At 46.8% G+C, this 10,968-nt stretch overlaps 1 protein-coding gene across 1 annotated transcript; it reads right to left on the reverse strand.

Moving 5' to 3' along the window:
• Nucleotides 1-956: 956 nt before the first annotated feature.
• LOC107105728 lies at nt 957-10,418 on the reverse strand. Its single transcript, XM_015405729.1, has 4 exons — nt 10,375-10,418; nt 7,654-7,806; nt 4,218-6,101; nt 957-1,078 (listed from the first exon to the last, which is right to left on the reverse strand). Exons 2-4 carry the CDS (start codon nt 7,796-7,798, stop codon nt 957-959), a joined length of 2,151 nt encoding a protein of 716 aa, XP_015261215.1. The 5' UTR covers nt 7,799-7,806; nt 10,375-10,418.
• Nucleotides 10,419-10,968: the final 550 nt, after the last annotated feature.

The following is a 10,968-nucleotide window of genomic DNA, read 5'->3' on the forward strand; positions in this document are numbered from 1 at the left end:
CCACAAAAATCATGAACTCTCCACAGATTAATGGCCACCTGTCAATGACCAGAACTCTTAGACCAGTCCTTTCATCCCAGATACACTCTGGCATTCCCATTCCTACACTTCCCCTAATGCCCCTTTCAGCAGCTCCCCACCACCACCACCCATTGTGGGTGATTTCCCAGAAGCGCTGCTCCGCGCTCACTCCTCCCTTTTGCCCCGATGGTACGTAACGTGTCAATTTCACACAAGCTGCTGCGCGGCCGCATTTTGCCCTGCAGCTTCGTGCGATTTCCCCCGCGACTACTCAATCCTCAAAAAACAGGATTGAGTAGACGTGGGGGAAATCGCACGAAGCTGCGGGGCAAAATGCGGTCGCGCAGCAGCTTGTGTGAAATTGACACGTACCATCGGGCCAAAGAGAAGAGTGAGCTCAGAGCCCTTCAGTCAAAGAAGCTCAGTTATTGAGGACACAAGAAAAGGCCTTTCCAGTGGCAGCCCTGTGACTATGGAGCAACTTCCCCTGGGGGGGGAGGTGTGTGGCTTCCCCCTCCCTTTTGGTCTTTAGCAGGCAGCTGTTTTTTTAGGACTGCGTTTGACTAAGTTACTAGCAGTCCGAAATTGTAATTTCAATTAATGTATTTTGTTTTATGTACTTTATCTATGTTGTAAGCCGCCTTCAGCTCCATAAGGAAGAAAGGCAGCTAATAAGTGTTTTAAATAAAGGAACCTGTTTGTTTCATGATTACCTCTAAAGCCTCCGGTACACCCATTCAAAGTCACATGATGGTTTCCAGATTCAGCGGTTCCCTGCATGATCAGAGAGCCCGTCCAAGTGCTGCACGGCTGCTCTTATAAGCCCTCGTGCCAGGGGAGGCTTTTGGACCCAAGAGGTCATTCAGATTCCTGACTTCAGAACCCACAACTCCACCTCTGGTTCATGCCGCAGCAGCAACCACCGTCTTCATACACTAACCTTTGTGATGATGGGCGACTTTCATTTTCTCCCACTGCTCTTCTATTTCTGCATCATCTCTTGTGTCCCTGCGCTTGTGCGGAGGCTTGCGCACCCCTTTCTTCTTCGGCGTGCACTCTGCATTCAGAATCATGCAGGTTTATGAAGTCCAGTTAACAGATTTATTCCCTTTACCGTTGTAGTAGGGTAGGGAATTGGCACCAAAGGGCATGACGTCTGATTGGCCAGTCAGACTAGCTTGCTCTTAAACTAATGGGGAGAGCCACGTGACTCGTTCTCAGGGTTAGTTGACACAACAGCATTTTTGGATTTGGACCACATCACATGCACAGTGGGGATCTGCAACCCACAATATGCCATTTACCTGCAAGAGACAGTCATTGTGCCCTCCCAAAACGGACTGGAGCTCAACTCCCCACCCTTATACCATTTTCCCAATTGACACACACACGGGAGTCATTTCCTGCAGGAGCACACAGGAGCGTAGCTCCGGCAGTAAAGAGCCCAGGGGGCAGGCACATGCATCAAGCCCTGCCCCCTGCTCCCAGCAGCCCTCAGTCAGCGCAAGAAGCAGCCAGGTAAGTTGCAGAGCCCCACCCCCGGCCTCCCAGTCCAAAACAGTCCAGTGGCACCTTTAAGACCACGTTTTATTCAGGTACAAGCTCTCCCTCCTCTGCGAGGTCAGATCTGCACGTTCCCCCACCCCAATAGCTAGCAATCCAAAACAGTCCAGTGGAGCCTGAGTGGTGGGTGTTGCATCACTTCCAGTGATGTCAGGGGGTGTGGCATATGCAAATAAGTTATGTTAATGAGCTCTACTAATGAGCTCCTACACCTCTTTTTCTACGAAATGACCCTTGCACACACCTATACATCCCTAATGGCTTTAAGCCCTGGTAAGGAAAGGGTAAGGACTTAGTATGAGCCAGTGCAGAATCTGGGGCCACCAGGTGCAGGCTGGGAAATACCTGGAGATTTTTGGGGTGGAGCCTAAGGAGGGTGGGGTTTGGAGCACAACGCTACAGAGTTCAGCTTCCAAAGCGGCCATTTTCTGCAGGTGAACGGATGTCTGTCGCCTGGAGATCAGTTTTAACAGCAGGAGATCTCCAGCCGCCACCTGGAGATTGCCAACCCTAGTGGTGTAGTGGTTAGCCTATTGACCTGAGAGATACAGGTCCAGACCTCTGCCCACCATGAAACTCACTGGGTGACCTTGGGCAGGTCACTCTCTTGCTACCTAACCTGCCTCACAGGGCTGGTATGAAGATAAAATCGAGGAAGAGAACAATTATGTACATTTTGCTGAGCTGCTTGAAAGGATGGTGCAATAAGGTACTTAAACCAACTTGCCTTCTCTCCACTGCGGCTGAAATGTCCTCTTCCTAGGCTGTTTCTCAGCTGGAGATACTGATGGAAGGGTGACATAGCAGAGCGGAAGTGCCCCAGAACTACAAACCCCGGTCCATATCCACGTACTGCCATGGCAGCTTTGGGCTCCTTAATGTATCAGGTGCTCACCCAAAATAAGCGACATTCCAACAAATATCACCCATATAAATACAGCATATGGTTGCACTCAGGGAGCCTCTGTGCTGAGGCAGTTTCAGATTAGATTCTACCAGGGCTATTTTTGGGCAGGAATGCACAGGAATGGAGTTCCGGCTGGCTCCTAAATTGGCCACACCCAGCAGGAACTCATTAGCATAATAGGCCACACCCAACAGCAGGAACGCATTAGGATTGGCTACATTAGGGGTGTGTGGCCTAACATGCAAAGGAGTTCCTGCTCCAAAAAAAGCCCTGGGTTTTGACAACAAACAAGGTAAACAGAATAAGAAGCAAAAGGTGGGTGTGGCTGGATGACCACACTTCTGGTAACATGGGGGTGCGGCCTAATATGCTAATGAGTGGTGCTGTCGGGGTGTGGCCTAATATGCTAATGAGTTTCTGCTGTTGGGTGTGGCCTATTATGCTAATGAGTTCCTGCTGGGCTTTTTCTACAAAAAATGCCCTGGATTCTACACACTTCTCGAAATTGCTGCCACAGCCTTTACTTTGAGCAACAGCTTGAGGATTATATGCCCAACCTAAGCCCCCTTTGTTCGTTTATTCTCCCTCCAGTGGGCAGGAATAACAGACATTCGAATACTCGATCAAGAGATAAAGCCGTACCTGGCTCTCTGCTTTTGGCCGTGGGAGAGAGTCCACTATGAAGCAGGCTTGCGAACTTGGGCTTCGCACCACTTTTTAGCCAGTAGTCATCAGCTAGGACCCCTCCGCCTTCCTTCAGTAGCTTTCCTGGTCAAAGGATGAAGGAAGTAAAATGCCCGTTGCTACGTACCTTGTTTTTGCAAACATTAGCAAATGTATCAGCAGCCTACAGAACTGAAGACAGAGTGTTCAAAACTGCTTCTAGAATTAAATTCTACAGTTAGCATCCATTTACTATTCGGGCACTGGCCATTAAATCTTACCTAATTCCATCCTCTTGCTCCTCACCCCATCTCCCATGCACTGATTTAATAGCAGAACCTAATAATTTGCACCTTGGTTTGCAACAATCCTAGCCAGTCTAGTCTAGTTGGCCTCTTCCAGCTCTAATAAAGGACACTCGTTCCAGCATGAAAATGCACCACAACAAATTACTAAGTTAGAGCCATGATTCCGGGAATGTGCATGAGCTTGTATGTACTAGAAATAGGGGTTCCCGACTCCCCAGTCCTTTTGAGCCTCCGGGCACCTTTGGAATTCCAACACAGCATGGCGTGCGCACAAAATGGCTGCTGCAAAATGGCTGCTTCAGGAGGTGGAGCTAGCCACAAAATGGCTGCTGCAGCTTGCCTTCAGTCACAAAGTGAAGATCCTTGTGCCGTGGTGGCAGCTGCTGCCAAAGGGTGTTTTGAAAAATCCACACAGCCAATCAATTCTCCAGTGGCCAATCAGCGGCCTTGCTGGGCAAAAGCCCCATCTGGCCCTGCCTACTTTCTAAAAAAACAGTTGGTGGGCACCAGGAAAGGTGTCAGCAAGCACCACAGCACCCATCGTCACCACGCTGGGGACCCCTGTACTAGACACTAGTGTTAACAGGGACTTAAGAAGTCTGATGAAGGTTCAACTAGTCACCCTCAAAGTATTCTCCCACCCTACATTCAGGCGCTCCATTCCCCTCCCACTCACTTCCCATTGGCAAAGGGATCGCAGCCAGAAGGAATGCTGCCTTAGAAGTTTTTACCAAGTTACAGGCTCTGTTTTTTACCTGAATACCTTTGTGAATTTCTTCTGTGCCCGAGCACCTCAAGTTGTTGGGCTGTAGGTTTCTTCAGATAGAAGTTGCAGTCGCCACAGACATCTTCATCCTCTTCTTGGTCCCTCAGTTTGTTAGCTGGTCTAGAAAGTTTTATTTTTTCTTGAACAGGCCAACTGATGAGCTGGGCTGGAACAGCATTTTTCGGTATCTTCCAAAACACTTGCTTGCCATCCTGTTGGTAGAAGCCATATTTGGCAGGGGCTAAAGTTCCATAGGGAGCAACTCCTTGGATCAAGTAGTATTCTTCCTTCTCCTCCTCCTCCTCCTCCTCCTCCTCCTCTTCCTCATCCTCTGGTTCTTTAACCCAGTATTCCTCAGAGTCCTCAGCTTCTGAGGGTGACAAACTCTTAGCGGCTTTTTTCTTAAGGGAATAGAGCTTCTTTCTACTGGAAGACCTAGGCAGAGTGCCCAACTTTCTACTTCGACTGGAAAGCTCTTTAATCTTGATCCTTGAGCTGCTCTTCACGTTCTGGCCCTCACTAGCACCAACCTGCTCTCCTCCCACCTTGTCTTTGTTGTCCTCGTCTTCATTGAGGAAACCTCCACTTTTAATTTTTTCTCTCTCTGAGCCCTCTGTGCTTTTTTTGAAGGGATACCCACTCTTCTGAAATGTATAGCCAGGGGCAAAATAAGACACTGGTAAGTTATCCATCGATGAGCCTTCATCCACAGAAGACATCTCATCAGAGGTAAGGCTGAGCACACTTGGGCGTTTCCTTTGGGACACATACATGTTGTAGTTGGGGTCCATGTTGTCTATACGAGCCAGCCAACTGTCAGAAGGAATGTATTTCTCTGACTCATCACACCACAGACTTTTTTCTAGAGTTACTTGACTTTCAAGGGACACCTCATTCTTTTCCTCCAGTTTCTCAGGGAAATCAGCATCGCTTGTTTTCTCTCTACCAGACAGACTTTGTTGAATCGGGTCTGACACTTCTTGAGGAGTTTTTGAACCACGGAACCTTTTTGAGCCAGAAGATCCTTTGGACATCACAGCTTCTTGCCTCACTCCCATCAAGTCAGGTCCAGTTGGTTCAGCCATCTGCCCTGCTTTGGTGTCATCCAACGGAGATCTTGTCCAATGGCTCGCAGTTCCTTGCTTTTCTGCATCCAGTTTTCCTTTAAGTTGAGGCTCTTTCTCTTGTACATCCTCAAGAGCCTTTTGCTCCTCTGGGTAAGTAATACTTGGCACCAACTCCCCTCGGTTAGGAGGCCCATAAATAACTCCTTCACAGGAAGCCAGAGCAAACATATCTCTTTGCATTACATTCTCTGGGACTGACTTCTCTGCCACATCATATAGAGGGATTGTTTCTTTGAAGGACTTCCATAACTGAATGGCAGGGGCACCATCATTGTCGTATTCTATCCTGACCTCCTCTTTCTCATAGGCATAGCCTGCTGGGGGGAGGCTTCGGAACTGTACAGACCCCGAAGAGCTCTTGGTAAAGTCTCTGTCTGGAACACTTGAAAATGCAGCCCTGTCCTGTTTTTCTACAGGGCTTGCAGCTCCCTTACCAGTACTAGAAGGGGTGTAGGTTGCATTTCCAGCATCACAGCCTTGTGTTTCCATGCTGTGATCCTGATGCCTTTTCAGTTTGCTTTCAGACTGCTTCTGATCTGTCTGTGTTTCTTTAGTCTCCGTTCGTTTCCCTGGGTTGTAGTGCCTGAACCGTGTCGCTTGATAAAACATGGGCGAGGGTAGGTGACCATTAAAATAAGGTCTTCTGTTAACTCTCATATGCATGGGATGCTGTGGGACAAGATATCCGGGGTAGTCATGGAGAGGTATAGAATAGAGTGGGTAATACGGATTTGCATTTCTGAAGCCTAGATGTGTAAAGAAACAAACACATACATTTCACCAATAGAATATTCTCCAGGATGCCCCAACTTACAAATTCACTAGTTTATAACACTGTCATTCACCAGAACTTTAGCATGACCAGGTAAGCTATCCACTGGAGGAAACCTTGCAAGCCACCTTTGTCCTCCATCAGACTAGTTCCCTTCCTTATTAGCATTGCAATCTGTGAACAGCAATCATTGGAACTTTGTCCCAGCTATATGCAGAACCCAGCTGAGGGAACATCAATGAAGCTTAGGGCACAGTAGTGTTGGCATCCCCATCACATTTCCACACAGGGTTAAACTCATCTGTTATGTCACCCAAAAGCCAGATTGACAACAGGTCTCAGGCAGCGGCTTGCTCATCCCCTCCCTTCAAGGAAAATTTGAACCCAGAGTCTTCATGTCCCTAGGAGAATGAACCAATTAGAAAGCAGATTCTTGGGCCAAGAAGATTCTTAGCCACTTTAGTTCAGTTATTCACTTCTCCAGAACAGGAAATGGGCAAAGAGAAGGGGAAGTATAAGGCCTGCCCCTCTGCCCATCCTGGGTATAATTCATGGTTCCAAGTTAGAGCAAGCAGGCCACATTCACAAGGGCATTCACATGGTACATGAGAACAGTTATGGCAGAAAGGCATTTGATCCAAGCCTGCCCAAGACATTTTGGTGCTCAAGGGGAAGTATCCAGGAGAGTGCCTTCCTCACAGTAAAATAAACTGACAATTATATCCTTTAGCAGAGCGCTTCTGTGCATCTGAAGAAGCAAGCATACATTCACACAAGCACTTATGCCAAAATAAGTTTTAGTCTTCGAGATTCTGCTGGTCTCCTGAGTTGATGAAGTCTTTTGTGTCACTACCTGCATGTTTCTGGCAGTCTCACACACTGAAGTTCTGCTACTAACATGGTTGACCAAGAGGATCTCTACTAAAAGACAAACTAACCCTAGTTTGGTAGCTAAAGCTACAGGGATGTCTGTATAAACATACTATATTAGATTAACATTAACCAGCTACAAAGAAACTTTGGACATTAACTCCTAACATGGAAGTTAGCACAAGATGGGCAGCCATATTAGTTCATCTGTGGCAGTAGAAAAAGAGCAAGAGTCCAGTAGCACCTTAAAGACTAGCACAATTTGTGGCAGGGTAGGACCTTTTGTGAGTCACTGCTCATTTCTTCAGAAACAGCTAGAATGCAAGCCCCTCTGTCCTTATATCATGGAAAGTGTTTCTTGGAGTGCCTGCTATTGTCATTCGGAATCTGAAGCCACTCCACTCTCCAAAATATAGGACAGATGGACTCACATTCCTGTATCTGAAGAAGTGAGCAGTGACTCACAGAAGCTCGCACCCTGCCACAAATTGTGCTAGTCTTTAAGGTGCTACTGGACTCTTGTTCTTCCCTAATGAAAGTCAGCAGAAAGCTTAAAGCTCCAGAACAGATTCCAGGGGTTTTAGCAGCAGCAGTCTATGTCATTTGCTCAAGCTACACATTCCCTCCTCCCCTCAGTCATTTGCAACTTGCCTTACCTGTGGCAGGAACACCATATGGGTTGTATACAGGGCCAAGGAAGCATGGATTCGGGAACATTTGCTGTGCAGTCGGTTGAGCGTAAAAAAAGGGCTTTTGGTTTGTGGGATAGGGTCCACTTTCTGAGGCAGGAGCAGCATTCATCTTCTAGCCTAGAAACAGACAAGCAGCTAATATCATACTCGTAATATCCTTCTCGTAACCATATTCTGCCTCAGGGAGTCAAAGATGCCGCAAACCCAGACAGACTATGGAGGAGCAAACTTATTTAGGTATTTCTCCTTGTAGCAAAAGAAGCCTAGGAATATCCCTCAGTCCGTGTCAAACACACACCATGCATGTGGGATCAGATCCCAGGCTCTTGCATTTATTTATATGTTATACAGCTTGGATCTAGAGGTCCTAACTTCAGCCAATGGCAGCCATTTCACAGTATCTACACCCAGTTCTTCCTCTCAAGACATCTTCTCTTCCAAACATTAGCTTTTGATTAGCAGTATGAGCCATGCGTACGCGCTTTATCACATCCAGCAATATGGCTGCCAACCTCCAGGTAGCAGCTGGAGATCTCCTGCTATTACAATTGATCTCCAGATGACCAAGGTAAGTTCCCCCAGATAAAATGGCTGCTTTGGAGGATGGATTCTAAGGCATTATATCCTGCTGAGATCCCTCCCCACACCCTGCCCTCTCCGGACTCCACCCCCCAAATCTCCAGGTATTTCCCAACCCAGAGCTGGCAACTCTAACCACTAACTATTTTTCTCAATAAGATCCAAAGTGACAAAGTCCTTCACAGGTCTATGAGAAAACACACTCTCCATTTCTTTTCCTCCATTTGGGACAACGGTGCTGCCAACAGTGCTCTTAGAAGGCCAGTTCCTGCAATGCTCAGAGAAAAACCAAATCATTTGTTGTGTTTGTAGGATTACCAATCTACAGATGAGGCCTAGAGTTCTGGATGTTTAACTCACCTCCAGACTACAGAGACCAGTTCTCCTGAGAAAAATGGCAGCTTGGGAGAGCAAAGGTTACCAACCTCCAGGTGCGGCCTGGTAACCGCCCAGAATTATAACTGATTGCCAGACAACAGAGATCAGTTCCCCAGGAGAAAATGGCTGCTTTGGAGGACTTCCGAGCGCCTCCCTTCCCAAACTCCTCCATCTCCAGGCTACAACTCCAAACCATCTCCAGGGATTTCCTAACCCACAGTTGGCAACCCTAGCTGACTCCATGGCATCAGCCCTCCACTGAGCTCCTGTCTCTCCCCAGACACCATGCCCACAATCTCTGGAAATCACCAAAGCTTCAGGTGTCAATCCACACTGTCCACCTAGCAGATGTTCCTCATGACAGATTTTAAGAATTTGTATTCAGGACCACTGTTCCCTCTAAGCTGAGTTAGTGTGAGTTAGCTCACAGTTTTTTAGCCTCTGGCTCACACATTTTTCTCTTAGCTCAGGAAAGATGTCTCCAGAGCAAAACTAACGTATGCAGTAGCCAAATCGCTCACTCACAACTTTAATGCCAGTAGTTCACAAAGTAGAATTTTTGCTCACAAGACTCCACACCTTAGAGAGAACATTGTTCAGGACCCTCATTACACTAAGGCTGTTATGCCATAAGCTCTCTAGTCATATTGAACAGACAGAAACATGAAGCACATACACCAGCTATGCCAACCTGGTGAGTTCTATTTTGCAGAACAGCAACTACAGCTGCATTAGTAGCAGGGAATAATAGAAAACCTCAAAACAGAACCCCCAGAAGAACTATCTGACACAGGGTTACCAACTTTTGAACTGGTCCCTGTGGCTGTCCCTTGAGGGGGGGGAAATGTCCCGCCCCCTTAAGAGAGGTTTAATGGAATGTTACCTGGTGACCTCCATGCCATGAAAAGCTGCAGCTGTACATTTTCACACCTTAAGCTTTTATTAAAGGGGCAGAGTGCTTCCCCCCTTCCAGGTTGTTGGCAGCCCAACCCACAACAAGCACCGGGTGATGTGATGGACCTTCTTGCCATGCTGAGCGTCCCCTACTCATTGTCACATATTAAGCCTCCGTTAAACATCATCGTTGGAGTCCTCGCTACTTAATAAAGCCGGCTGTCGAATTGGGATTACTGCCCGTCTTGGGGATCTATATATAGGATAACACCAAAGCACCTTAAATATTGTCTATGGGATTTTATTGTGGATGTTTAATGCTGTTTTATTGTATTTTATCTATTTAACCTGGCACTAGCCGTATGTTAGCCACCCTGAGCCGTTTGGAAGGGGGGGATATAAATCCAAAAATAAATAAAAAATAAAGGGAAGGGCGTTTTTGTCCTGACCAGTTGGCAACCCTACTCTTAACACTTGTTCCAATGCATGCTTACTTAGAAGTAAAGAAGAATCCAATACACCATAGAGCCAGTTCATCTGTTCGCTTTCAATCCTATATAGCCAGCTCTAAACAGACCAAAGTTAGTACAGCACAGACTACACACCCTTATGGCTTATTTATTCCACCCACTTTAACTAAAATCCGACCACCAAGTTCCCTAGAACTTCATTATCATTATTAGTCATCCCCACCCACCAAACCTACAAGTAAAATGATTATTTGTTAAGCTTTATTAAGACAGTTGTGCACTAAGATACATGCCTAAGGGTACAGAAAACAAGGGGAGAGAAAGGGAAAGCTACCCAGTGAAACAGGAATGTAAGCCTACCTACCTCTTCTGGAACCGGGTAGTCAAGCAATGAAGAGCCCTTTTAACACACAACTGTTCTCACTTAAGAAAGCCAAACTCCAAGCATATGCTATTTAAATCCTCCCCTACTTCCCCTATTTTCCACACCTTCTCATAGACCAGACGTCTCCCTGCCTTCTAGCTACTTTTAACTCTTAAACCCTATATTAAACCGAATGTCCCTTCAGCTGATACACCCAAAGGCAGCCCAGCAAAAACCTAATTTAACATACCTCTCATCTTTTTTTTTTTAAGAGGCGCAGTCCCCCTCACCCCCAATCTCTCCCTAAACACCTGTACCCAATTTAATGCTCATGTAAGAGCATTTCCTATAAAACCACCTCCAGCTACCAATATAACAACTGTAATCCAATACTGTGCTAGATACCCTCACTCAAGGCCATTAAGGTGTGTGTAAATCGTTCCCTGGGCTATTTATATTCAAGCTTGCAACAGATAACACAGAGCCTGCTGCCAGTTAAAGTTTTGATCCTGCAAATACTTAGCACCTTCCTGTAATCGCTGCCAGCACCAGCAAGCCTCTTTTGCTTGCCAGTTCCCAGCTCAGTTTCAGTGC

The sequence above is a fragment of the Gekko japonicus genome, unplaced genomic scaffold (assembly GCF_001447785.1).
Source record: "Gekko japonicus isolate JY-2015 unplaced genomic scaffold, Gekko_japonicus_V1.1 scaffold58, whole genome shotgun sequence".
Taxonomy (NCBI): domain Eukaryota; kingdom Metazoa; phylum Chordata; class Lepidosauria; order Squamata; family Gekkonidae; genus Gekko; species Gekko japonicus.